At 53.1% G+C, this 24,275-nt stretch overlaps 4 protein-coding genes across 7 annotated transcripts; 3 read left to right on the top strand and 1 right to left on the bottom strand.

Annotated features, from left to right (window-relative positions):
• The first annotated feature begins 636 nt into the window (after positions 1 to 636).
• On the top strand, positions 637 to 2,991 carry GABARAP (GABA type A receptor-associated protein). The gene is made up of 4 exons (XM_037028351.1): positions 637 to 1,168; positions 1,744 to 1,822; positions 1,943 to 2,061; positions 2,526 to 2,991. Exons 1-4 carry the CDS (start codon positions 1,079 to 1,081, stop codon positions 2,589 to 2,591), a joined length of 354 nt encoding a protein of 117 aa, XP_036884246.1. The 5' UTR covers positions 637 to 1,078; the 3' UTR covers positions 2,592 to 2,991.
• A 903-nt stretch (positions 2,992 to 3,894) lies between these two features.
• Positions 3,895 to 8,692, top strand: PHF23 (PHD finger protein 23). 2 transcript variants are annotated; one of them, XM_037028252.1, is made up of 5 exons: positions 3,895 to 4,130; positions 5,799 to 5,830; positions 5,992 to 6,084; positions 6,987 to 7,812; positions 7,912 to 8,692. In XM_037028252.1, the coding sequence occupies exons 1-5, from the start codon at positions 4,097 to 4,099 to the stop codon at positions 8,124 to 8,126; spliced, it is 1,200 nt and encodes a 399-aa protein (XP_036884147.1). In that variant the 5' UTR covers positions 3,895 to 4,096; the 3' UTR covers positions 8,127 to 8,692. The 2 variants fall into 2 exon arrangements, with proteins under 2 accessions (XP_036884147.1, XP_036884148.1); XM_037028253.1 differs by lacking the exon at positions 3,895 to 4,130 and adding an exon at positions 5,402 to 5,423.
• Positions 8,693 to 9,217: 525 nt separating this feature from the next.
• On the top strand, positions 9,218 to 18,387 carry DVL2 (dishevelled segment polarity protein 2). 2 transcript variants are annotated; one of them, XM_037028247.1, is made up of 15 exons: positions 9,218 to 9,588; positions 12,994 to 13,063; positions 13,374 to 13,519; positions 13,649 to 13,758; positions 13,881 to 14,016; positions 14,145 to 14,235; positions 14,380 to 14,449; positions 14,551 to 14,690; positions 14,770 to 14,846; positions 15,460 to 15,527; positions 15,694 to 15,822; positions 15,940 to 16,071; positions 16,206 to 16,385; positions 17,016 to 17,234; positions 17,379 to 18,387. In XM_037028247.1, exons 1-15 carry the CDS (start codon positions 9,395 to 9,397, stop codon positions 17,825 to 17,827), a joined length of 2,211 nt encoding a protein of 736 aa, XP_036884142.1. In that variant the 5' UTR covers positions 9,218 to 9,394; the 3' UTR covers positions 17,828 to 18,387. The 2 variants fall into 2 exon arrangements, with proteins under 2 accessions (XP_036884142.1, XP_036884144.1); XM_037028249.1 differs by having other exon boundaries at positions 13,649 to 13,746.
• Positions 18,388 to 18,461: 74 nt separating this feature from the next.
• On the bottom strand, positions 18,462 to 23,836 carry ACADVL (acyl-CoA dehydrogenase very long chain). Of its 2 annotated transcripts, none has more exons than XM_037028250.1 (20): positions 23,672 to 23,836; positions 23,514 to 23,589; positions 23,169 to 23,234; positions 23,009 to 23,081; positions 22,835 to 22,899; positions 22,591 to 22,725; positions 22,027 to 22,171; positions 21,621 to 21,750; positions 21,401 to 21,526; positions 20,851 to 21,049; positions 20,503 to 20,607; positions 19,984 to 20,070; positions 19,839 to 19,901; positions 19,632 to 19,733; positions 19,461 to 19,558; positions 19,316 to 19,388; positions 19,164 to 19,236; positions 19,005 to 19,077; positions 18,840 to 18,915; positions 18,462 to 18,766 (listed from the first exon to the last, which is right to left on the bottom strand). In XM_037028250.1, the coding sequence occupies exons 1-20, from the start codon at positions 23,731 to 23,733 to the stop codon at positions 18,626 to 18,628; spliced, it is 1,968 nt and encodes a 655-aa protein (XP_036884145.1). In that variant the 5' UTR covers positions 23,734 to 23,836; the 3' UTR covers positions 18,462 to 18,625. The 2 variants fall into 2 exon arrangements, with proteins under 2 accessions (XP_036884145.1, XP_036884146.1); XM_037028251.1 differs by having other exon boundaries at positions 23,687 to 23,835.
• Positions 23,837 to 24,275: the final 439 nt, after the last annotated feature.

Genomic DNA, 24,275 nt, shown 5'->3' on the forward strand with positions numbered 1-24,275 from the left:
GCATCGGATGCTTTTGACAGGATGGGCATCCTGGCTGGGAGGGAAAGGACAAATGTGTGGCCTGAGGGAATTTGAGGTTCAGAGCCGTAGGACACATATATGAAAGGAGGAGAAACCTAGATGCCAGAAAAGGCATATAGCTGGAAAGAAGCCAGTTAGGGGGGCTGACTAGACCAGCTAAACGGGCTATTCCACCAGCCACCGAGTGCCCCCAACCTTACTCTTCCTGGGTTGCTAGCCTCCAGCTCTCGCTCCTGCAGCTGCGGGGTTCACCTCGCAGGACCCTCCTCCCAAAAGCCGGCTCTACTTCCTAGCAGCCGCCACGTGATGCTCCGCCCTCTTTCAGATCACATGATTTTGTTGGTACAAGTGTGAAAGTGTTCCTCCGCACGTTGATATAGTTCCCACCTTTCGGATCTAGCCGTCAGTCCCTATTGGTCCGCTCTCCTGAAATCTAAGCTTTCTGTGCGTCTCTCCAAACTTGTATTTAGTTTCTGCCCTTTATTTCCGAACCACCTTCTCCACTTCGGTACTACTTTGTTTTGGTGTCAACGGCCGTCTTGAGCTTACCAGCACACTTCGTGAATAGCTGCCCTTGTAATTATTTTAGCTTTTCCTCTTCCTTATGTACAAAAAAATTTTGGAGAGCCGAATCTCAAACTATGATTACTATCTCCTAGCTGCTTTTTATCTCCACCTTTGGGGGGGAAGGTTGGGAAATGGGTTTTCGGTTATTTTCCACGGTAGAAATACCAACTACCTTTGCTACGTCGCCGGCTTAGCCCACAAATAGATTCCAAAGTGATTACGCTGACGGGGTGGGGGGAGGTGTCGGTAGGTGGTGCTAAGTTAGCAGCGTTAGGGCTGCTGCACTGGTAGCGTAACTAGCAAGCAAGACGGCCCTTAATGGGCGGGGGCGGGGTTGGCGAATAGGGAAGTGGCGCAAGTGCTGAGATCCCTCCGCTGAATCCGCCTGCGCCGTCGCCACCGTCGTCGCTGCCACCGCCCCCTGTCCCGGCCTCCCCCCCCCCACCCTGGTTCCCTCAGTCCAGTCCGGTCCAGCCCGGTTCCCGGGAGGATGAAGTTCGTGTATAAAGAGGAGCATCCGTTCGAGAAGCGCCGCTCTGAGGGCGAGAAGATCCGAAAGAAATATCCGGACCGGGTCCCGGTGAGGACGGTAGCCAGGGCCGAGGGCGCGGGGAGCTGGCACTGACGCCACAGCCTGGGCTTGTGTTTGGAGTGGGCAGCACAGGCATCAGGCTGTCGGCCGTGGTGGGGTTGGGAACGATCCTGAAACTGTTGTCTTTGGAACTGGAGGTGAAAGGAGGGATAGTAGTAGTAGTTGCAGGTGAGGAAGGTGTAGATGGGAGGAATAGGCCTTGGGATTCAAGTCGGAGGCTATAGGGATTTGACAGTCTGAATGTCACATGGTCATTCCTCCCCGCTGGCTAGGTTTTTGAGATTGAAGCTGTAGTTGGGCTATACAAGTCATTGCCGTCTGTTTAAGATAGTTGTTTATTATCATGCCCCCTATTCAGGGTCCTGGAGGTTTAGGTAAGTTGAGTCAGTGGGTTCCGGATGTCCACTCGGCTACACAGCATGTTCAGAGACAGAGAAATGAATCTAGAGTAGGTTTGGGTTCTAGGTATATTGTTGCTTGAATTCCTGACAGGTGGAATTAGGTATTACAGCTGTGGGGCTGTAATATCTAATGTCTTCTAATTTTTATTTTTCCTTTATCAGGTGATAGTAGAAAAGGCTCCCAAAGCTCGGATAGGAGACCTGGACAAAAAGAAATACCTGGTGCCTTCTGATCTCACAGGTGGGCACCTGACCCCAATACCCAGGTTTGCTACCTGTGGGAGGAGGCTTCAAATAGCAGCTGTTCTTTTGAGGGCATTTGTGATATTTTTGAGTTTATCAGACTTTGTATTTTTGGCAGTTGGTCAGTTCTATTTCTTGATCCGGAAGCGAATTCATCTCCGAGCTGAGGATGCCTTGTTTTTCTTTGTCAACAATGTCATTCCACCCACCAGTGCCACGATGGGTCAACTATACCAGGTATGGTGACTGGGAAGTAGTGGAAGCTTTGGAGAGGGAGTTGGAAGAACTTGAGTGGAAGGAAGTTTAGGTCAGCAGTTCTTGGACCAGCTGGCTAGCTTAGTTTTCAATTTTTACTTTGACCTTAAAATTTCTGGGTAGTTCTGGGTTGGGGGTTTGGACAGGGTGGTGGGAGACAGAATGGAGAACAGCAAGCTGGAGCAGCTGTTTTGAAATGGATTCTCCTCAATTCTAGTTCCCTTCTCATTCCAAGGCAGCAGAGAACAATCTCTTTCTTCTTTTTTATTTTGTCCAGGGCTGTTCTAGAGGTAATTTTGTTAGGCTTCCGTGTCTAGGAACAAGTGAGGGCTCTGGTTTTGGGGTTCTTCAAAAAATGGTTTTTGAAGACTATGTTTGGGCAGTGGGTGGGTCAAGTAACTAACGGCCAGATGCCTGAGTACCATTGTTTTCTGCTTTCACCCCAGGAACACCATGAAGAAGACTTCTTTCTATACATTGCCTACAGTGATGAAAGTGTCTATGGCCTGTGACGCTGCTGCGCCTGTGGTGGGGGGTCCCATTCTACAAAGAGAGAGGTGGCCCCCCCTTTCTTGACCTCTCTTAGGACCTGCACTTCCTAATGTTTGAGGCTCTTCTCCAGAACCTCTTAGCAACAGGGTCAATGGGGAAGATCGCTTCTAGTACCTCTTCTTTCTCCTTCCTTCCTCTTTCTTTACCACCTTATCCTTTTTTGCTTTAAACTTGATTGTCCATCTCTGTCACATCAAGTGATCATTTTGGTTTCTGTTCCCTTTCTAACTGCCAGGGGGCTCACAACCCCAACAATCTTTTCCTTTCACTACCTTTTTTGGGGGGTAGATGGGAGGGCCTGAAATTGTCGGAGAAGGTAGGAGGCACATCAATAAAGAGGAAACCACCAAGTGAACTGGATTTTGCTTTGTGTTGCTACTCTCCCCCTTCTGGTTTTTGGTGCTTTGGCGGGGAAAAATGAGGTTGGAGGGGTAGTGATATATTTTGGTTTATTCTGTTGATGTAGGACTTTTCCTTGTGTACAAAAGGGGTCCTTTGGTTGTGATACTCTGAGAATCAGAGTATTCTGTCCTTTGGCAAGGGATACTCTGAGTATTGATTCTTGAAACTAAAGTTGTAAATATGTGTGCTTTGGGTTCTCATATAAAGAATAACTTCTTTACTGTGGGTTCCTTTGGAGAAAGTTTGAAACTACCTGCTTTAGATAAATACACCCCAATTCATTATAACCTTTTGCATGAAGAAAAAGATCTTCATGTGTGGAAGCTGGTAGAAGTTCTTAATTTTCAGTTGTATGTCACTTGGCTAGACTTTGGGCGGGCATGTAGCAGTGGAATCCAAGGTGGGTAGAAAGCTAGGAGGAGGGAATCTACCATCACCACGAGAACTTCATCTCCCAGCAACCACTTCCCTGTCTGGCCGGAAGTGGGTCGGTCCCCTGGGGAGGGGAGGGGGAGAGAAAAGCTGCAGAATGAGCCAGTATGGTGGCCGTGAATTCTAATCCCTTCTTTCCCCGTCCTTTTTAGTCCTGCCCAGCCTACATTCCCCAGGAGCCCGCGCGCGCTCTTCCGCTCTACCCTCTGCTCCCAATCTCCCCGCCACTCCCAGGGGGCGGGAGGGGTTTTGTGCGCTTGCGCTAGTCCATGGCTTGCTGGGAACTGAAGTTCCCAAGGCTTATGCCGTTCTCTTCCCGTTGTCCCCAGACGGACTACAAGCCCCTTGATGCATTGCGCGTCGGCGCCCGCGAAGGGAGGAGAGGGAGGGAGGGAGTGGAGAGGAGGAGGGAGCAGGCGGCCGTCGGTGCGGGGGGAGGGGGTTCGGTCCGGGAGTGCGGGAGGCAGTGGTAGAGGGAGGTGGCGGCAGTGGCTAGCGGACTCGAGTCACAACCGGCTCGAGGTAGACATCTCTGCGGGGGGAGGCAGCTGGAATACCGAGCACCAGAGGCGGCACCGGGATTCCCGGCTCAGGGGAGGGGGCCGCCGGACCGGGAGGAGGGGAGGGGGCGATGCTGGAAGCCATGGCGGAGCCCAGTCCCGAAGGTGAGCGATCTCTCGACCGGCACCGAGCGCTGAGCTGGAAGGGGGCGGTCAAAGAATCAATTGGCAAACTTGGAGGTCGATGCCCGGAGCCCAGGGAGGGAGCGTGGGGAGGGGTTCGGGGGCCTGCCCCTGGAGGTAGGAGAGCGACGACGAGTTGAGAGACCTTGGAGAAAGAGGAGTGGGAGACTGAGCTGGGGATAGTTGGAGATCAGATGCTGGGCGGGGGAGGGCAGAGGTGGGGAGTGGGAGCTGAAAATCCGGAGCTTCGGGGGTTAGGGGCCGAAAGGGCCTCCGGCTGTCTCGGGCCCTAAAGCTGAGTGGCTGGGGAAAGCTGGGGGCCGGAGAGTTGTTGAGGAAGGAGGCGGTAGAAGAGGACTGAGTAAGGAGCCCGGTAGTTCGCCTAGGTGGGGGAGTTTGTGGCGGTGGTGCCGGAGCTCCGGGTAGTTGCCGCTGGAGATGGCCCGGTGATTGTTGGGAGGAGTGGGAAGATAGTTGTGGGGAGAAGAGGGAGTCTGGGTATTGTCTGCGGTAAGGAACCTGTACCGGGTGTTAGTTGTGGGGGGAGAGAGCCGGCCGGGAAGCGAGGAGAGCTGGGTAGTTTAGGGGCGGTGGGGCGGGGTGGGGGGNTTTTTTGGGGGGGGGGGGGGGGGGGGGGGGGGGGGTGGAATTAAGACCCGCGGGTTGAGAGGTGGAATGGGGGAGTTGGTCGGAGAGGGTTCAAGCTTGGGAGTTGCGGAGGGTGAGGGGGCAGCGGCCGCAGCAGCGGGGGTTACTGTGGATGGGGAGAGTAGCTGGGTGGGGGGCTAGAGTTTAAGGGGTCCGTAGCCTAGTGACTTGGTGGTGAGTACTGGGACGTGGGTGGGGGTGACTTGGTGGTGAGTACGGGGAGGAGGGTGGGGGGCGGAGAGAGCTCCGCACTGGGTCCGGGGGCCCGGCGAGGAGCCTGAGAAGCTCGAGGCGGGGAGGGGCCAAAGCCCCGGATGGGGGCGGAGGGACAGTAAAATTGTGGGGACCGTGCTATGTGGGGGCAGGTGGGGCCGCGTCCGGGTTAGAGCTCTCTGGTCTGTCCCGGACGCAAAGTGGCGTTGGATGTGTGAGCCTGTGTGTGTTTAAGGTGGGGGTGAGGGGCGCGCCGAGCCTCGTGCTCGAGTAGAAGGGGCCGGAGGGCGGGGAACGGCTCAGCGTTGTCATACTGAACCCGCGGGGCCAGCGGGCGGCAAGTGCGGTCTTGGAGGGATCAGGGCGGTTGAGTGCGGCTCGGCAGGAACTCGGGGTACTGGGCGCCTATGAAGGGTAGGGGCAGACGACAGCCCGATCCCAGGAGCGGTATGACGGGGTGGGGCGCTGAGATGAGAGATTTGAGTAGACAAGTCTAGAGAAACCGTGGGGGGGGGGGCGGGGGGCGGGGCGCTAGGCCTTTGGTGGGGGGGGAGGGGAGCGTTATATCGAGGCTCAAGAGGGCGCCGCGCCTATGCTCCGCCCCTCGAGGGTTGGAGCCGGGAGCTGGGGCGGGCCCAGCGCCGCAGGGGCTTGCTGGCCAAGCCTGAGGGACTTGAGAGAGCACGGGCGGGGCGGGGGGCGGTTTACTTGGGATCTGCAAGGTTTAGAGGTGGAGACTTTTACCCAGACTCTACTAGTGCCTTGACTCGGCTTTTATTGCTTTCACAGATCCACCTCCGACCCTTAAGCCAGAGACTCAGGTGAGGTTCTCCTTACCTTTGCAGCCTAGAATTATTGTCCAACCCTCTTCTCCCCAGCCTCTGGCTCTCCCTCCTACCTTTCCAGGTTCCTTATTTCTGGGATTATGCATTTGGAAATGACCCCCTTAAACTCCGTGTGATAAAAGTGTCGTCCCTTTCAGCCACCAGAGAAACGGCGGAGAACGATTGAGGATTTCAACAAATTCTGCAGTTTTGTATTGGCCTATGCTGGTTACATCCCCCCTAGCAAAGAGGTAGGAACAAGAGGTCAATTGACTTGAGGGTGGATTGCCTAGAACTATGGAGGGTCCATTGAGCAAATGGAATTGTATTTATTTATAGGAGCCTACCAAAAATTACATGTAAGACTAGGGTGATTAGACACCCTAGTAGGAACACCAATATTTGGGTTGGGTGTGGGATTAATAGAAATGGGTGGCTTAAGCGGCAGTGAATCATTTTGAGCAGTTGTTAATGGAAGGTGCTTTGAGTAAATTATAGAAAGCTGAAAGATACCAATGAGGCTATAGAACAGGGGTGTCAAACTCATTTTCACCAGAGGCCACATTAGCATCACAGTTGCCTTCAAAGGGCGGAATGTAATTTTAGGACTGTATAAATGTAACTACTCTTTAACAGTTCAGCTAGAGCTCTGTTGCCACAGGTAGAAACAAGGTGCGAGGTGGGATAAAACAAGGTGGTGGGCTTTGATGTTTGCCACCTGTGCTGTAGAGAAACAGCTTTTGTTAGGAAGATACAGTGTTGCAAAGGCAGTGGGAATTGGGGAGATGGCTAGAACTTAAAGGCAGATGTAACATGGGAGGTGCTTAAAAGGAGATGCTAGTAGGAGTTGGGGTGGGATAAATTTTTAAGATTTTTATTAATTTATTTTTAGAGAGAGGGGAAGGGAGGGAGAGAGAGAGGGAAACATCAGTGTGTGATTGCTTCTCACACACCTCCTATTGGGGACTTGGCCCACAACCCAGGCATGTGCTCTGACAGAATCGAACCAGTGACCCTTTGGTTCACAGGCCACTACTCAATCCACTGAGCCACACCAGCCAGGGATTCTCTAGTTTTTAAGCTGGGTTTGTAGAGGAACTGAGTGAAATGACACTAGGCCCCCTTTTGACCCTGCTCTTATCTCCCTTTTAAGGAAAGTGATTGGCCAGCCTCTGGCTCCAGCTCTCCATTGCGAGGTGAGAGTGCAGCAGACAGTGATGGCTGGGACTCAGCCCCCTCAGATCTCAGAACTATCCAGACCTTTGTTAAGAAAGCAAAGTCATCCAAGAGACGGGCCGGTCAAGCAGGTCCCACCCAGGCAGGACCCCCAAGGTCCACTTTCTCTCGTCTGCAGGCCCCTGACAGTGCCACCCTGCTTGAGAAGATGAAGCTCAAGGACTCTCTCTTTGATCTAGATGGGCCCAAAATGGCATCTCCACTGTCCCCCTCATCCCTCACACATGCTTCCCGGCCCCCAGCTGCTCTCACCCCAGTGCCCCTTTCCCAGGGGGATCTTGCCCAGCCTCCTCGAAAGAAGGACCGAAAGAACCGAAAATTGGGGCCAGGAGCAGGGGCTGGCTTTGGGGTGCTTCGGAGGCCTCGTCCAACCCCTGGGGATGGGGAAAAGAGGTCTCGAATCAAAAAGAGCAAGAAGCGGAAGTTGAAAAAGGCAGAACGGGGGGATAGACTCCCACCTCCTGGGCCTCCTCGGGCACCTCCCAGTGATACAGACTCTGAAGAGGAGGAGGAGGAAGAGGAGGAAGAGATGGTATCAATGGTAGGGGGTGATGCCCCAGCCCCAGTGCTGTCAACACCCCCTGAGGCTCCTAGGCCCCCTGCCACAGTGCACCCTGAAGGAGCCCCTCCCACTGACAGTGAAAGCAAAGAGGTGGGCAGCACTGAAACAAGCCAAGATGGAGATGCCAGCTCCAGTGAAGGCGAGATGCGGGTCATGGATGAAGACATCATGGTAGAATCAGGTGAGAAGTTTGGGGCTGCCCGGGGACAGCTGGGATGATGGGTATGGAGCAGTTGTTGATGCAACAGCTCACACAACACCAAACCAATTTTTTCCCCAGGTGATGACTCATGGGATCTGATCACGTGTTACTGCCGAAAGCCCTTTGCCGGGAGGCCCATGATTGAGTGTAGCCTGTGTGGAACATGGATCCACCTCTCCTGTGCTAAGATTAAGAAGACAAATGTCCCTGACTTCTTTTACTGCCAGAAGTGCAAGGAACTGCGGCCAGAGGCCCGGCGGTTAGGGGGGCCTCCCAAATCTGGAGAGCCCTGACATCATTGTCAAAGCTGGACCTTCCAATGACTTGGGAACTGAGCCTCAGGGTCCTCGGCCTATCCCCTGAAGCTTGGATATTGTCCCACTTCAAGGCAGGAATTCCCAAGGGAGACTGGTTTGGAAATGAGTTTTTACTCTACTCTTCCTTCCCACCTTGTGGATTTGAACTGGGACCCATTACAGTTGGGGGTGGGAGGCTGTCTGGGTTCCTAGACACTTAATTTCTGTTCCTTGGACCTGCCACCTCTCATTTTCTGGGCCAGGGTTGGAATTGGGATGGAATGGGACAGTTGTCTATAAAACGCTAGTGTAAATATAGCACTTCCTTCCCTCATCTTTTCTTGCTCCCCATTTATTCTACACTGGTTTTATTTTTAATTTTGGACTTCCCCTTTTGGGCATAGCTGCTTAGAGGTGGAGTACCAACCAGAGAGGCTGGTAGAGGAAAGAAGGGAAGCAGGTGACCATTCTCACTCACCTCCTGTTTTTAATGATATTGGCCAGCTGTTTGTGCAGACAGCCTGCGCATTGTAAATAAAGCAGAGTGGGCTCTTTTGTGTTAATAGCCCTCACTGACTATCCTGCTTGGGAGGGAGGCTTTGGAAGAGCTGCAGAAGATGGCTGGGGGTGGTTCTGAAACCTACCTCTGTTCACAAAGTTCAAGCTGAAGATCACTGGCCTGTACATCTTGCCCAGCAATTCTGTGCCCCTCATCGACTTTGCACCATTTAACTCCCAGTTTAGGACCCCACAACTACACCCTCGATACACGCTTGCCCACTCTGGCGGATCAGAGTTGGATAGAGCTTCCCGCCTGAGGGGTTAATGGAGAGGGGTATTGGTTGCCTGCTTTCTAAGAGCAGAAGCCAAGTTGGCTAGGGTACGTGGAGGATGCGGGTGGGGGGTGGGGGGACACATTTGGGGGCGGGGCCCTTAGGGTTGAGGAACCGTTGCTGAAAACAATCACGTGGCGGGGATACTGGAGAGAGAGCTGAGTCACGTGACCCGGGCGTGCCCGTGTCACGTGACGCGAGTGGGCGGGGCGCCAAAAGGGTGTTCGAGGTGGTGGTGGCTCAGCCTGCAACTCTGGGTCGTGCCGCACAGCCCTTCACTCTGCCGACTCCCCCGCCTGCCCCTTACATTTCTTTTGCACTGGGCCAGTTCAGTCCGTTCTTGCACGTCAGTTTGCGGGTGTGCGCAGGCGCGGTGGGGGCGGTTAGCCCAGTTGGGTGGGCGGTGGAGCGGGAGAGCGCGCGGTCGAGACCATGGCGGGCGGTAGCGCGGGGGGCGGTAGTGTCGGGGAGACGAAGGTGATTTATCACCTGGATGAAGAAGAGACTCCCTACTTGGTGAAGATCCCTGTCCCCGCTGAGCGCATCACTCTTGGCGATTTCAAGAGCGTCCTGCAGCGGCCCGCGGGCGCTAAGTACTTTTTCAAGTCTATGGATCAGGATTTCGGGTGAGCGCAAGGCCTAGTAGACTGGGACGGTTGGGGGCTGTGCTGGAATTCATTGGGCGATATTGAGAGGCGCAGGTTTAGTCTGGGCCATGGTTTAGTCTGTATAAATCCCATACTGGGATTTTTCTGAGCTACCTGGAGCAGATTGTGGGCCCCCTTGTTTTTTTCTTTTATAGCAAACTGTACCATGTTGAGGTAGCTTGGATATCCCAGGACGGGACAAGGTTATGCTTGGACAAATTGAGGCCTAAGAAGCTGTAGGAGGAAGACTGGGCTATACCAAACCATAAACCAGATTAGAGAAAACCAAGCTGTACTGGAATAGAGTGGGGCACACTGGTTTATTTTGGGATGGTCTGGTCTGTGCCGAGGTAGATCGGCACGATTAACTAGTCTACTGGTTTAGTTAATTCTGAGCAGCCCTGTAGCACACCGGGTTATTGTGTGATTCAGTGGAATCCCCTGATGTAGATTGGGCTATACTGGGGCACTTGAGACATTCTGTCCCATATTAGGGCAGCCAGAATTATTTTTGGACATTGTAATCTGTACTAATGCAGAAAGTTCTCTTTGGCTGTTGTAGGGTAGATTGGGCTATTCTGGAGAAACTTGGGCCATTCTGGTCTCTACCGGGTTGAGTTGGTTGATCTTTGTATTGGGGCCTAGTTTTTATTGGAACACTCAGTACTAGGCAGACGGGGCTTTAAGTGTCTACGGTAATGCAGACAGCTGTGTGGGGATATTCTAATCTATATTGGTGCAGACAGCTGCATGTGTGGACATTCTAGGCTGTACTAGAATAGATTGGACTATCCTGGGGTAATTTGGGACATTCTGGGCTAAAGTGGAACTTTAAGTAATGTAGAGTAAAGCCCTTTTGTGTTGATAGTTTTGGGTACTGAACTGTCTGGGTCCTCAGTCTCAGCTCTTGAAGGCAGGCTGAATTAGGCTGGGATAGCTGGGTTCTAGGAGAGCCCAATTTACTGGGCTCTATCTAGAAAGATTGTTGGCCATTGGGAAAGTGGTACTGTCTTGGGAGTTACCTTGGATTTAAATGAAGGTTCTATTTGTCAGCAGTGTATTGGGCAACCTTTAAAACTTTTTTGCCTTGATCTCATCTGTGAAATAGAAATAGAGCGAAATGCTTAGTATAGGTACAAGTTCATGGCACACAGTAAAATCTTGGTTAGTGGTAGTTGCAATATTGAGTCTGACTACTCCATAAACTAGGTATGGCAATACAGACTGGAATAATTTGGCAGGCTAGGCCATGCAGAGACAGATTGGTATTATGTTGTAAAGAATACTACGTTACGCAGACAGATAGGTAGTGACTGGGCTGTGTTTGTGAACGTTGAAAGTAAATGGGATTAAGTTGGTATATATATCCAGGCTTCTAGAACCATATTAGGCTACAGGGTTGATAATCAGACAGGATGTCCTAATTTGAGGGTGAGGATGTGTGTGAGAGAGAGGGACGGGGAAGGAGAGAGAGATTGATTCTGTTCAGGGCAGAGAGCCTGATAGTTCATGTGTATTCCTTTAGTCAACAAGTATTTGTTGATGTTTACAAAGTGTCAGGTCCTTTGTTGTGTGGCCAGGACATTGTGTTGATCATTAAAGATTTCATATGGTGGTTGAGAAGAAGGGGTAAGTCCAGACCATTGCAAGGAGCCCATGGGAGAGGTAACCCCTAGTGCTAGGCATTGGAGTCTCTCAGGTGGAGCAGATTGCCCAGTGCAGAGTTTTGTGCCAGGTGAGGCAAAGAGGAATGGGAAGCTGAGCTTCATCTCTCCTTGGTAGCTCTCAGCCTAGTGAGGAAGTCCCATTCTTTGGTTTAATGGGTATTTTTACTTAGGCAAAGACAGTGTGTTTGGGTAGCTCTCTGGAAGTAAGAGAAAACTAAGGAAAGCATAAGAGTAGAATCTAAGGTAAAGACCAAAGACTTCTTTTGGGGAAGGTGTGTGAGGAACCATGTAGAGGTCAGGGGAGGCTGCCAGCAAGGCTCCTAAGGTTAAATAGATTTTTTGGGGGGGCAACTGGGATAACCTTAGGGAATGGCCTTTGAAATTTAGCCAAGAGGTTTGAATCAGACTCGAGATCTTTAGAGCAGCATTGAAAGAAGGAGGAATAAGAAAGGGAACTGAGTTTGGAGATATTTTAGGTGTAAGAGTGAAGTGTTTTAATGTGAGAGAAGAGAACTTGGACAGGGTAGGAGAAAGTCAGCATCCTTGAGCTGGATGAAGATTGGGAGAGCCCATTTGGCTCTCTGAACAGCACACCATGGGTGGTCAGTGAGATCAAGCACCTTATGAAAGGTGGCACAAAGGAAGCCAAAAAAAAAAAAAGTGGCTGATCCATTTTCCAAAAAAGATTGGTATGAGGTGAAAACTCCAGTTGTGTTTAATATAAGAAATACTGGAAAAACTCTAGTTAAGAGAACTGTAGAAACCAAAATCACATGTCTTAAGGGGCATGTTTTTGAAGTGAGCCTCAGTGATTGCAGAGTGATGAAGTTGCATCTAGAAAATTCAAGCTAATTACTGAGGACATTAGGGGTTAAAAACTGCCCGACTGATATCCATGGCACGGATGTTACCTGTGACAAAATGTGCTTCATGGCCAAAAAGTGGAAGACCACAGTTGAAGCTCATGTTGATGTCAAGACTACTGATGGTTATTTGCTGCTTCTGCTCTGGGTTGGGTTTACTAAAAAACGCAACTATCAGATTTGGAAGACCTCTTGAGGCTCAGCATCCGCAGGTGTGCCGGATCTGAAAGGAGATGATGGAAACATGACTTGAGAGGTTCAGACAAATGACTTGAAAGAAGTGGTCAATAAATTGATTCCAAATAGTACTGGGAAGGGCTTGCCAATCTATTTATCTGCTCCATGATATCTTTATTAGAAAAGCGAAAATGCGGAAGGAGTCCAAGTTTGATTTGGGAAAACTTCATGGTGAATATAGCGGTTCTGGAAAGCTATTGGGGACGACACAGATGCTAGAGTTGAGTGAGCTGATGGCTATGAGTCCCCAGTCCAAGAACTGTTTAAAATTCAGACTTTTTTAAAAGATTTTATTTATTTATCTTTAGAGGGGAAGGGAAGGAGGGAAGGAGAAAAATATCAATGTATGGTTGCCTCTCGTGAGTCCTCTGCTGGGAACTGGCCTGCAACCCAGGCATGTGCCCTGATGGGGAATCGAACTGTGATCGTGTGGTTCGCAGGCCCGCGCTCAATCCACTGAGCTACACCAGCCAGGGCAAAATTCAGACTTCTAATGGTGACAAATTGAAATCCTACTTGTGATTAAAAAGAAAAAAAGGAAGATTGGGAGAAACCTTGGGGATAGGAGTTGGGGGAGCTAGTCCAGGCTCACTGACTTTCATCCTGTCTCTCTGCAGAGTGGTGAAAGAAGAAATTTCAGATGACAATGCCCGCCTTCCCTGTTTCAACGGAAGGGTAGTCTCCTGGGTAAGGGGCCCAGCTGTGAGGGCCCAGTCCTTCCTGTGTCCCAAGCTCCTCTAAGCCTTGGTCTGGTCTTGTAACCCAGTTCCTGATTAGTTGTTGGAGGTCCTAGCTCTTCGCTTCCCCACCGGGTTGGAGAGCCAGTGGAGCCCCTCAACCTTCTTCTGCAGCCTCTCATACTTGCTGCTGCTTTTTTGTGCTTTTTTTCAGGCTCTTAGATCCTGTCTCCTCCTTTTTAGTTTTTTCTCTTTCTCCCTTGTCATATGCCTCACTTTCTGGTAGAGTTTCTTTTTTTTAACCACTTGTACCCTTCCAGCTTGTGTCTTCAGATAACCCTCAACCTGAGATAGCTCCCCCAGCCCAGGAGCCTCGGACAGAATTGGCACCTCCAAGTCCACCATTACCCCCTTTGCCACCGGAGAGGACCAGTGGCATTGGGGACTCCAGGCCTCCATCCTTTCAGTGAGTCCTTGGGATTCTTGAGTCCAGGCGTGGGAGGTGAGGAGGGAACCCAAGCTTCTTAGGAGGCGAAGCCAAGGATTTGGAGCTCTGTCCCACTGACTTGGGTTGGCACCATCTCTGCCCACCTAGCCCTAATGTGTCCAGCAGCCGGGAAAATCTGGAGCCTGAGACCGAAACAGAGTCAGTAGTGTCTCTGAGGCGGGAGCGGCCTCGCAGGAGAGACAGCAGTGAGCATGGCGGTGAGGGGGGTTGGGCCCTGAGGCTGGGTAGACTGGAATTGGGAAGGGGTTGGATCAGACCCAAGACTTGATGAGGGTAAGGAACCTAAGACCTGGTTCCTGAAGTTGCTGTTCATACTCAGCTGGTGGCCACAGGCCCAGTGGCCCCTCACGGTTGGAGCGCCACCTGGCTGGGTATGAGAGTTCCTCAACCCTCATGACCAGTGAACTAGAGAGCACCAGCCTGGGGGACTCCGATGAGGATGATACCATGAGCAGGTATGGTTCCATGGATCTCTCTCCTGGGCATCAGCCCCTTCTCTTCCCTCCTTCAGCCAATCCTCTCATTTTCTCTTGGCCGATGACAGCCTCCGCGTACAAGTGCTCCCTCCCCAACCTCCTGACAGGTTCAGCAGCTCCACAGAACAAAGCAGTGCCTCTCGCCTCCTCAAGCGCCACCGGCGGCGAAGGAAACAGCGGCCACCTCGCCTGGAAAGGGTGAGAGGGTCTCGTGGGACAACTGGATCTTGGGGATGTTGGGGGTCTGGGTCTTGGTTCAGTGGGTGCAAGGGCACGGACAGTCCCAGACTTGGTCCTGGGTTGTTGAAGGCAGTCTAGCTCCTTCCCCTTTTCCCACCACAGACCTCATCCTTCAGCAGTGTTACGGATTCTACCATGTCTCTCAACATCATCACAGTCACACTCAACATGGGTATGGAGGGAGCTGGGGACTGAGGGATTAGGGCACCTGGTCTCCAAGGCTTGGGGTCATGTGGCTTGGGCTTCCCCTCATCACATGGACTTCTTCCACAGAGAAGTACAACTTCCTGGGCATCTCCATTGTGGGCCAAAGCAATGAGCGGGGAGACGGGGGCATCTACATCGGCTCCATTATGAAGGGTGGGGCCGTGGCAGCTGACGGGCGCATCGAGCCAGGGGACATGCTTTTGCAGGTGTGCTGGGGCAGGGTACTTGGGCAAGGGCTCTCAGCCTCTCCCACCCTGGCTCTGACCCATTTCCCCTCACTTCCAGGTGAATGACATGAACTTTGAGAACATGAGCAATGATGATGCAGTGCGGGTGCTGAGAGACATTGTGCATAAGCCGGGGTGAGCCTCTGCACTGGTCTCAGGTCCTCAGTCGTCTTGGCTTTGCCTTTTCACCTTTTTGTCTTATAATTTTAAAAAGTAGTGCACTAACACTCATCTAAAAAGTACAGGAAACAAAAAAATATATGATGTAATGAGTAATTCTAGAATGAATGAGTATGCCTGTGACCATTACCTAGATCATGAACTAGAAGATTGCTGACACCCTACAAGTTGCCCTCAGTGTCCTCTCTGGCTCCCATCCTCACTGCTCCAGGGGTAATCATACTCCTGATTTTGTGGTCATCACTGTGACAGAGTCTTCGCTTCACTTGGTAGTTTCCACTCATGCCTGTATCCTTGAACAGTGTGGTTTAGTTTTACCTGTTTGGGGGCTTTCTCTGAATGGAATTGTACATTGTGTACTCAGCATGTTTGTAAGAGTTACGTGTGTTGGTGAGTCATGCGCATTGTGGACGGAGCCTTCCACCCTCACCTTCTTGGACCCAGCCATGTCTGTGCCCTTTTTCTTCTCTCCCTCTTTCTGTCCTTCCACCCATTCTCATTTTGGGCCCCCACCTCCTGAAGCCTCTCCCCACATTCTGCTTAACTGGCCTTCTCCTCTTCCCCACAGCCCCATCGTGCTGACTGTGGCCAAGTGCTGGGATCCCTCTCCCCAGGCCTATTTCACTCTCCCCCGAAGTGAGTGATGCTCAGAAGGGCCTGCAGCTGAGAGGATGGGAGGGCTGGGTCTTGGTCCCAAGGCTGTGGGGAATGGGTGAAGGAAGGTCAAATTGGTGTCTGGCAGTGACAGGGATGGCTCTCTGGGACTAGGAAATGATCATCTTGGTGGCTTTCTGTATTCCAGATGAGCCTATACAGCCAATTGACCCCGCCGCCTGGGTCTCACACTCAGCTGCACTGACCGGCACCTTCCCAGCCTATCCAGGTTCCTCGTCCATGAGCACCATTACATCTGGGTCCTCTTTGCCTGATGGTGAGCCCCCAGGCCCACCTCATCCCCTCTTCCCAGAAGGCCCCTCAGCAATGTTGTGACCCCCATCGCTCCTTGGGAGTGGGCTCTGTCTCTCACTCTCTCTTTCTCCTCTGTTAGGCTGTGAGGGCCGAGGCCTCTCCATCCACACAGACATGGCATCTGTGACCAAGGCCATGGCCTCTCCAGAGTCTGGATTAGAAGTTCGGGACCGCATGTGGCTCAAGATCACCATCCCTAATGCCTTTCTGGGTATGGCTGGGCCCTGGGCAGGTGGTGTGGGAAAGGGGAACAGGACGAGGCAGCCAAATGTGGGAATGACCCAGGCCAGGGGTGAAACAAGTTGAGGAGAACCTGAGGACTTTTTCTGCCCTGGGTGGCCCCAGGTTCCGACGTGGTTGACTGGCTCTATCATCACGTGGAGGGCTTTCCTGAGCGACGGGAGGCCAGAAAGTATGCCAGCGGACTGCTCAAGGCGGGCCTTATCCGGCACACTGTAAACAAGATCACCTTCTCCGAGCAGTGCTATTACGTCTTTGGAGACCTCAGTGGCGGCTGTGAGAGTTGTGAGTGCCCCTCCAGGACTCCAGACCTTGCCCAGAGAGCAGCTGGAGCATTGAGCAAGCAATATGTACCCTGCACTAGGCTTTGCACTGGCCCGATGACACAAGTTGGGGCTAATGTTCCCCAGTGTTGTGCTGGACAAGTTGTGTGCCAGGCATAGAGCTGTGGTTTGCTGGGGGCAGGAGTGCCTTTTTCTGAGTCTCATAAAAGCATATGGGGCCCTGGCTGGTGTAGCTCAGTGGATTGAGCGCAGGCCTGCGAACCAGACGATCGCGGTTCGAGTCCTAGTCAGGGCACATGCTTGGGTTGCAGGCCAGTTTCCGGCAGGGGCCAGTTCCCTGCAGGGGATGCATGAGAAGCAACCATACATTGATATTTCCTTCCCCTCTAAAGATAAATAAATAAAATATTTAAAAAACAAAAAACAAAACAAAACAAAAAGCATATGGGACTTGTGGCCCTGGCTGATTTCCTGCTCTGATAGCGGTGGCAGATGGGGAATTTTAGGGCCCTCGTTTTAACCTCCATCATGGATGGTCCTGAGGAGAAGGTTCCCAGTTCCTCTACATTCAGTGCCTTGGTGTCCTGGCCCCTTGAAGCAGTGACTCTTAGTCTCTTCATTTCCTTTCCAGATCTAGTCAACCTGTCTCTGAATGATAATGATGGCTCCAGTGGGGCTTCGGACCAGGACACCTTGGCTCCTCTGCCTGGGGCCACCCCTTGGCCCCTACTGCCCACCTTTCCCTACCAGTATCCAGCCCCACACCCATACAGCCCCCAGCCCCCACCCTACCATGAGCTCTCATCCTACACCTATGGTGGAGGCAGTGCCAGCAGCCAGCACAGTGAAGGTAAGTAAATGCCAGCTATCAGTACAGTTGTGTGGGGGGGAGGGGGCAAGGGGATACCAGGGTGGAGAGGCAGGAGCAGGGGCTAGGGAGGCTAAGGGACCCTGGGCTAGGGCTCAGTTGCCCCCCTTCCCTCTCCCCCAACAGGGAGCCGGAGCAGTGGGTCCACACGAAGCGATGGGGGGGCAGGGCGCACAGGGAGGCCTGAGGAGCGGGCCCCCGAATCCAAGTCTGGCAGCGGCAGTGAGTCTGAGCCCTCCAGTCGTGGGGGCAGCCTTCGGAGGGGTGGGGAACCTGGTGGGACTAGTGATGGGGGCCCTCTCCCTTCTAGGAGCTCATCAGGGGGTGCTCCTAATCTCCGAGCCCACCCAGGGCTCCATCCCTATGGACCACCCCCTGGTATGGCCCTCCCCTATAACCCCATGATGGTGGTCATGATGCCCCCACCTCCCCCACCTGTCCCTCCAGCAGTGCAGCCCCCAGGTGCCCCTCCAGTCAGAGACCTAGGCTCAGTTCCCCCAGAGCTGACAGCCAGCCGCCAAAGCTTCCACATGGCCATGGGCAACCCCAGTGAGTTCTTTGTGGATGTCATGTAGAGCCAACAGTGGGCCATCTTGGATCTCTACTCTTGGCCTGTCCCGTCAGTGCCTGGTGCTCCTGTCCTGTGATTGGATGTTTTATCAATCATGTGGTCATTACTCCTCCCGTGGTGCCTGGGCTCAGCCTGTGGGCTGCCTGCTGCTTGCTAGGAGGTTACCACTGTGACTCTTAACCAGCAGTGCCTCGCTCCTGCCCCTTCCCTCAGGGGTGTTCAGGGGACCTTTGGTTATTTTTAGCTTTACTGTTATTTTGTAAGCCTTTTTGAAGGTTAAAATACACTTTTCTACATTTTTAGGCTATGTTTTCGTAGGCATTTCCTCTTTTATATGAAGAATTTCTGTCTTCCGGGCCCCTTCTTATAACCCCAAAGTGTGACCTCCTACTCCATTCACCCAGTTAGCTCTGTCCTGCTCCCCTGGGAGGAGGGGGTTGGTCACCCTTGACAACAGTCAAAGGAAGCTGGGGTATGTGGTATTGGGGCCATGTAGCTGCTTTTGTTATTCTATTTATTTTAGTTACTGTATAAAACACTAAATAAAGCAATAGGGGCAAATTCCCTACGCCTTTGGCTCCTTTCTTTGGGAGGGAGGCAGGCAGTGAGGGAAAGGACTCAGACACAGTAACAAAGCATGACTTACTAAAGACTTTATTTGTAAGGCATGAGTGCTCCCTCTGAGAGCAGGCACAGTCCTGAGGCAAGGCCCCTTCAAGGCAGAGCCAGAGCCTGCAGGAAAGGGGCCTGGGCTTTGGCTTGAGAGAAGGCACATTCCTGGCCAGGCCCTGGCTTGGAATATTCAGAAGCCAAGGGGGTTGCTGGTGACCACGCCACCCCGCTCTACCAAGGCCTTGGAGATGCTTTTGAAATTACGGAAGAGCACCTGCTGCTGGAGGTCAGACTGCAGAGCAGACATATTTTCCCGGATCCGGGCTGCAGCCTGGGGAGAGGGAAGGAGGGGTTCAGGACCATGCCTTGAACCCCCACCTGCTCTTGGCAACCCCAAATCTCACCTCAACACACCAGCTGTCACAGAGCATTTTCTCATAGTGGGCTGTGGGGTGGCCCTCACTCAGGGATCTTGAGGCTCTGGTGGGAAGCAGGAAGAGATAATAAATCAGGGCTGTGACCCTGTCCCAGGACCCCCTGCAGCTCAGGCCTCCCACACTGCCTCTCACCTGGAAAGAACCACCGCCATGGCATAGAGGTCAATGGCGCTGTCTGCCAGACGCTGCAGCACAAACTGTTCATCTGTCAGGTAGATGGGATGGGGGGAGGGGTGTTAGTCGGAGGGAGAAGAAAAGGAGGGTGGTGGGAATGCAGTAGGGCTCACTCACTGACAATCTCCTTCTTGTGCTTCATCAGCTTGGCCTCCACCACAGTGGCAAACTGCTCCAGAGCCTGTACTGCCTGAAGGGATGAGGAAAGCATAGCCCTATTAGCTCCTGATGCAGGCTGTCCCCCAGCTCTCCAAGTCTTGACTACTTACCAGTTCACCACTTCGACTCAACTCTGGATGGATGGTGCCACTGAAACTCAGGCCACTGCTCAGCCCTGCCCGCCTTAGAGGAAAGGAAAAAGTGAGTCGTTGGTTGTCACACACTTCCCTGCCCTGCCACAGCCCCTAAGCTTACCGCCTCAGCTGTTTGCCTGCCTCTCCTAGCAGGAGGCCAGCATTCCCAAAAGGATTCTTTAGAGCTTTGCCAAGCCCAGAGAGTTCCTTTCCTTTGTCCTGTGGGGAGGAGGTCCAACAGTCAGGATTCCCTGTCCACCCTACCTCCTCCCCTCAATTCTCTCCTCCTTACCATACAGCCCTGCAGAGCCACAAACAGCCGGAGAATGTCATTCGTTCCCTCAAAGATCCGAAAGATGCGAAGGTCTCGGAGCACGCGCTCTACCCCAGGCTCCTAGTGTGGGGAAAGACAAATCACACACCCCTGTTGAGCAAAATGTGTTTGCCTACTCCTCCCAGCCCAACTATGGGCTACCAAGGGCAGAAAACCATCCTGTACCTTCATGAAGCCCATGCCCCCCATAATTTGGATGCATTCATCTGTCACCTTCCAGGCTGCCTCCTGGGGATAAAGAACCACACAAGATTGGTTTTGAAGGCCAGCACCGAAACTGGGTGTCCCTCCCTGCGGCCTGAAACCTCACCGAGCCAAAGATTTTGCTGATGGCGGCCTCTATTTGGAAGTCCGTGGATCCGTGGTCCATGTTGGCGCTCACCATATAAGCCATGGACTGAGGTTGCATGGTTGGGAGATGGGAACGAAAAGGGCTGCATCAGATTTGACCCAATCACTCAAATCTCCAAGACCAGATCTGTCCCAACTCCCTGTGGCCTTTGCCTTCACCTTCTAACTCCATGTCAGGGATACTGAAATACCTCATCCCCTGAGTCAGTTCATCAGGGGCTTCTAGGAATTTGACTTCTTGCAGGGGGTGAAGAAGTAAGCGTGGGTGTGGGCATAGAATAAACTTCAGGTACCTCTGGAAGGCACCTCAGCAGATCAGCATGGTTCTCCCTCTTCTGCAGCAGTTGAACTGACTATGCCTCCCCGCATCCCCTAGGGCATTGGTGTAAAAGCTGGAGACCCACTGCCCCAGGTGCTGCTGGGGGTTGTAGTCTGACTCAACCGGAAGGCCACAGGAGAAACCTGGGAGGATTCTCACCTCTGTCACATACTGCAGCATAGCCATTCGGGCCAGCTTCTCTTGGATCAGCCCAAAGTTGTGAATTTTCTCCCCAAACTGGGTACGATTTGCAGCATGATCCACCTGGAAAAGGGCACCTGTGTCCCACTGTGTTTCTTTTCTCATCCCAGGAGTGGAGCTGGGCTGGGCTTCAGCCACAGCCAAGAAGAGTTCAGTCTAGGCTAGAGGACCTAAGTCAACAAGTTGAGAGCTGCTGGTGGGGGAGGGGTCTCTAGTGGAGGGGTGCCTGCAAGGGAACAGGGACACACCTGGGAGGGACTCAGTGTGACTTGGACTTTTAACTAGGGACTTAAGTGGGGTACTCACCGCCTTAGCAATGATGCTCTTCATGGTACCTGCAAGGGCTGCAGCCATGCCAAACCTTCCATTGTTGAGAATGTGCATCGCCACCTTGAAGCCGCCCCCGACCTCACCCAGCACATTCTCTGATGGCACTCGTACTCCATCAAAGTACACCTCTGCTGTGTTCGAGGCCTTGATGCCCATTTTCTTCTCGGGGGGCCCACTGTGACAGGGCAGGGCAGAGAAGCAGCGGTGTGTTCAACAAGTTGCAGGTAAAACTGCCCCTTCACACCTTTTGAACCAGGAGGAACTATTCCCAGCCTGTAGGCAGCAGTTCCCTGCTTGCCCAGAGTGCCGAGGAGGCCCAGCTCCCTCTGGTTGTCATGTGCTGTGCTCACTGGTTGCTGGAGCCAAACCTTTAGATCTGTTCCCTCGTCTTAGTCCCAACAAGAACACACTCTTCCGCTGATTTGGCTTTTGCTCACACCCCCAGAGTGCCTTATTAACAGCCATCAGCTGTAGCACAGTACTATCCTTCCTGGCTTAACCTTTGTTCCTCCCCAAACCCACTCACTGGGTAACACCTCCAAAGCTCCTCTCCACCACAAATGCTGTGATCTTCTCCTTCACAACCCCCGTGGCTGGATCTGTAACTGGTGTTTTCGCAAAGACTGTGAAGATGTCTGCCAGGCCCCCGTTACTGTGGAAAAAATGAGGGCAGTCAAAGCGTGGAGGACAGCAGTGTGGCCTGGAATTAGAAGTGAAGAGGAGGGGAGAAACGGGAGGAAGATTGCCTGATCCAAATCTTGCTTCCGTTGAGGGTGTAGTATTTTCCACAGGGACTAGGTACAGCTGAGCTTCGGATGGAGGCTGCATCGGACCCACTCGAGGGCTCAGTTAGACAGAAAGCTGCAATAGTCTCCCCTGTTGGACAAGAGCTCCTTTACACTGGGCCCATCGCTGGATCTTCATGGGCATTGAAGGCTCCCTCAGTGCCAACCTCCCCCCTACCCCCCCGCCAAGTTACCCCTTAATGCCTCAGGCAATATTCAGTTTCTTCCCAATTCTCTACCAGCACCATCATGCCTTCCCAGAATCTCCCTCAACCAACATGTCCAACTATGTGGTGGTCTAAGGGGCAGCACAAGCCTGACCAGGCCCAAGACACCACTAATCCTTGGGACTATTGGCCTGCCTTACCTGATGCCAGTTTGGGGAGGTATTTTTCTTTTTGGGCCTTTGTGCCAAAGAGCAGGATGCCTTTGAAACCGATGCTCTGATGGGCCCCCAGCATGATGCCCACACCCAGGTCATGCATGCCCACGATCTCCACCAAGCGGGCGTACTGGAGGAGAAGCAGGCATTTACTGTAACTGGCCATGCAGACCTGCCCTTAGGAAGGCAGCCAACAGGGCAGGGCCTGACATGGGCATTCCCAGGTGAGACGAAGTGGGGCCACAGCAGAGGACTCCAGCTGGCTGGTGTCCATCCCAGCTTTTGGTGGCTTCCTACTCTGTCAGGTAGTTCCCACCCTAGTCATTAGGATTTGGGAACCTGGGTGAGGTCCATGGCCCTAGGGGACTGTTATGTAGTTCTGTGGTGTGTTTGCAAGGGATGTGTACTCATGGGGAGAGTCAATACCCCACAGGCCCTCAGGGCAGATGCTAGGCAGACACCTTAGCCCCAACTGTGAGGAAGGGGCTGAACTGGCCAGCTAAGCAGACTAGACTGGGAGGCTGGGAAGTGACAGTGGGGCTCCCTCACCTGAGTGTTGCAGAGGCCCACACCTCCTAGTTCATTGGGCACTTGCAGACCAAAGGCCCCCAGCTCCTTGAGGCCCTGCACAGTGGTCTCCTCAACCTGCTCCAGCGAGTCATTCTTGGCAGGATCATTCACCTCCTGGGGAAGGCACAGGATCCCACATCCTGGCTCCTTCAAACGTCCTTACCATCTCTACCACCCCATTAGGGATCAAGGTCTCTATTCCCCAGGCTCAGTCATTCCTTACCTCGAAGAAACGGGACACAGGCCCTACCAACTCTTTGAGAAACTGTGTCTGCTCCTCGTTGAGCACTGCGGGGGCGGGGGTGGGGGTGGGGCAGAGTCAAGCGGATCAGGCCAGATGTTCAGGGGAACCTGCCCTGCCCGCCTTCCGCCCAGCTCTGACTATCCCTTCCCTTACCTGACGGGTACGGGAACACCTGATCTGTGATGAGCTGGCCCTTAAATATTCCCACAGCAAAGGACTTAGATTCCTGCAACAGGAGAAGGGGGTTTCAGGGAGCTAGCTGGGGTGGGTCTGGCCCCGGCTGAAGCTCCGCCCGGCCTCGGGGGCCACATACCGCCTTGGCTGGTTTTTCTCGGGTCAAAACCTCAGAGGAGACCGCATCTGACTTGTCCATAACAGCCTGGGGAAAGGGATAGTTACCGCGGCTGGGGAAGAGGCTGCCGAAATGCCAAGGAGAGAAGGGAAGAGCTAGGTGCCTGGAAGGGCAAGTCTGGTGACCTTTCCCCTAGTTTCACGCAGCTGGAAACCCTGGCCTGCCCTTTCCCCTACTTTTGATGCCAGGCCGCTCGGCAGGTGACAGGGACCAACACGGACTCCCGTCGGCTGCGGCAGGGACGCGGGAGCCCAGGCGGGAACCCACCCCGACCAAGCTCCCCGCTCCAAGGTCGTCGTCACTTACCTGAGCCGCCCCACTGGCATAGGGTCGTCGGATTGAGTAGGGCCCGGGCTGCCCGAGGAGAGTACAGGGCCGAGAGCTGTAGGGAGTTGGGGTTCAGTCCTGGCCCGGTTCCCAGGCCGGCTGCCCCCACCACTGCTAGCACACACACACACACGCACTTTCGGCCCCCCAACCTCAGCAACTGCCGCCCCATGCTCGGGGCCATCCTCGCTGCCTGCATCTCTGAACCACTCCGGCCGCCACTCGCCGCTGCCTCGAGCGTTGACCTAGCGCTCAGGTCTGTTCCACCTAAGTATGGGTACCCTGCAACCCCTGCATCGTCCTCCACAATGCACCGGGAGCTTCCGGCAGCCGGTGCATGCTGGGAGCTGTAGTCTCGGAGCTCCCAGGCCCCAGCCCAGCATTTTGGTTGATGTAGGGTGATCTCCAGAAGTCCCTTGTCTCCCCCAAACTCTTTCATCCCACTTGTCCGAACTAGAGTGTAGTCCTCAAAAGGGGTTACGGGATAGGCCGGGACAGAAGAGGGAGGAGCTTAGGTTACTGCAGCCAGAGGGATGGAGGATAGACTGAAAGGAAAATTTCCCAGGTGGAGTTAGAAAGGTAGGAAGACAAAAGTATTGGATAGATGCCAGGGGCAGAGGCATGGGAAGAAGACTCTTTGGTATTGCTTGTGAAATCTGCAAGAGGGAGGGAAGTGGTGGGGTGGGGGACCCAAACGTCTTCTCCTGAGACCTAGGAGGATCTTCTCTTCTCTCTTGGGGA

Source organism: Sturnira hondurensis, unplaced genomic scaffold, assembly GCF_014824575.4.
Source record: "Sturnira hondurensis isolate 20B ecotype Veracruz unplaced genomic scaffold, ASM1482457v3 Scaffold0019835, whole genome shotgun sequence".
NCBI lineage: Eukaryota > Metazoa > Chordata > Mammalia > Chiroptera > Phyllostomidae > Sturnira > Sturnira hondurensis.

Coding starts and splice junctions, on each gene's coding strand:
- GABARAP (XM_037028351.1), top strand. CDS start 1,079: ATGAAGTTCGTGTATAAAGAGGAGCATCCGTTCGAGAAGCGCCGCTCT. Junction 1,169..1,743: donor AATATCCGGACCGGGTCCCG/GTGAGGACGGTA, acceptor TTCCTTTATCAG/GTGATAGTAGAAAAGGCTCC. Junction 2,062..2,525: donor CGATGGGTCAACTATACCAG/GTATGGTGACTG, acceptor CTTTCACCCCAG/GAACACCATGAAGAAGACTT.
- PHF23 (XM_037028252.1), top strand. CDS start 4,097: ATGCTGGAAGCCATGGCGGAGCCCAGTCCCGAAG. Junction 4,131..5,798: donor GGCGGAGCCCAGTCCCGAAG/GTGAGCGATCTC, acceptor TTGCTTTCACAG/ATCCACCTCCGACCCTTAAG. Junction 6,085..6,986: donor ACATCCCCCCTAGCAAAGAG/GTAGGAACAAGA, acceptor CTCCCTTTTAAG/GAAAGTGATTGGCCAGCCTC.
- DVL2 (XM_037028247.1), top strand. CDS start 9,395: ATGGCGGGCGGTAGCGCGGGGGGCGGTAGTGTCGGGGAGACGAAGGTG. Junction 9,589..12,993: donor TCTATGGATCAGGATTTCGG/GTGAGCGCAAGG, acceptor GTCTCTCTGCAG/AGTGGTGAAAGAAGAAATTT. Junction 14,450..14,550: donor CACAGTCACACTCAACATGG/GTATGGAGGGAG, acceptor CTTCTTCCACAG/AGAAGTACAACTTCCTGGGC.
- ACADVL (XM_037028250.1), bottom strand. CDS start 23,733: ATGCAGGCAGCGAGGATGGCCCCGAGCATGGGGCGGCAGTTGCTGAGG. Junction 19,078..19,163: donor GCACAAGAAGGAGATTGTCA/GTGAGTGAGCCC, acceptor TCTACCTGACAG/ATGAACAGTTTGTGCTGCAG. Junction 18,767..18,839: donor GTGACAGCTGGTGTGTTGAG/GTGAGATTTGGG, acceptor CCCTCTCCCCAG/GCTGCAGCCCGGATCCGGGA.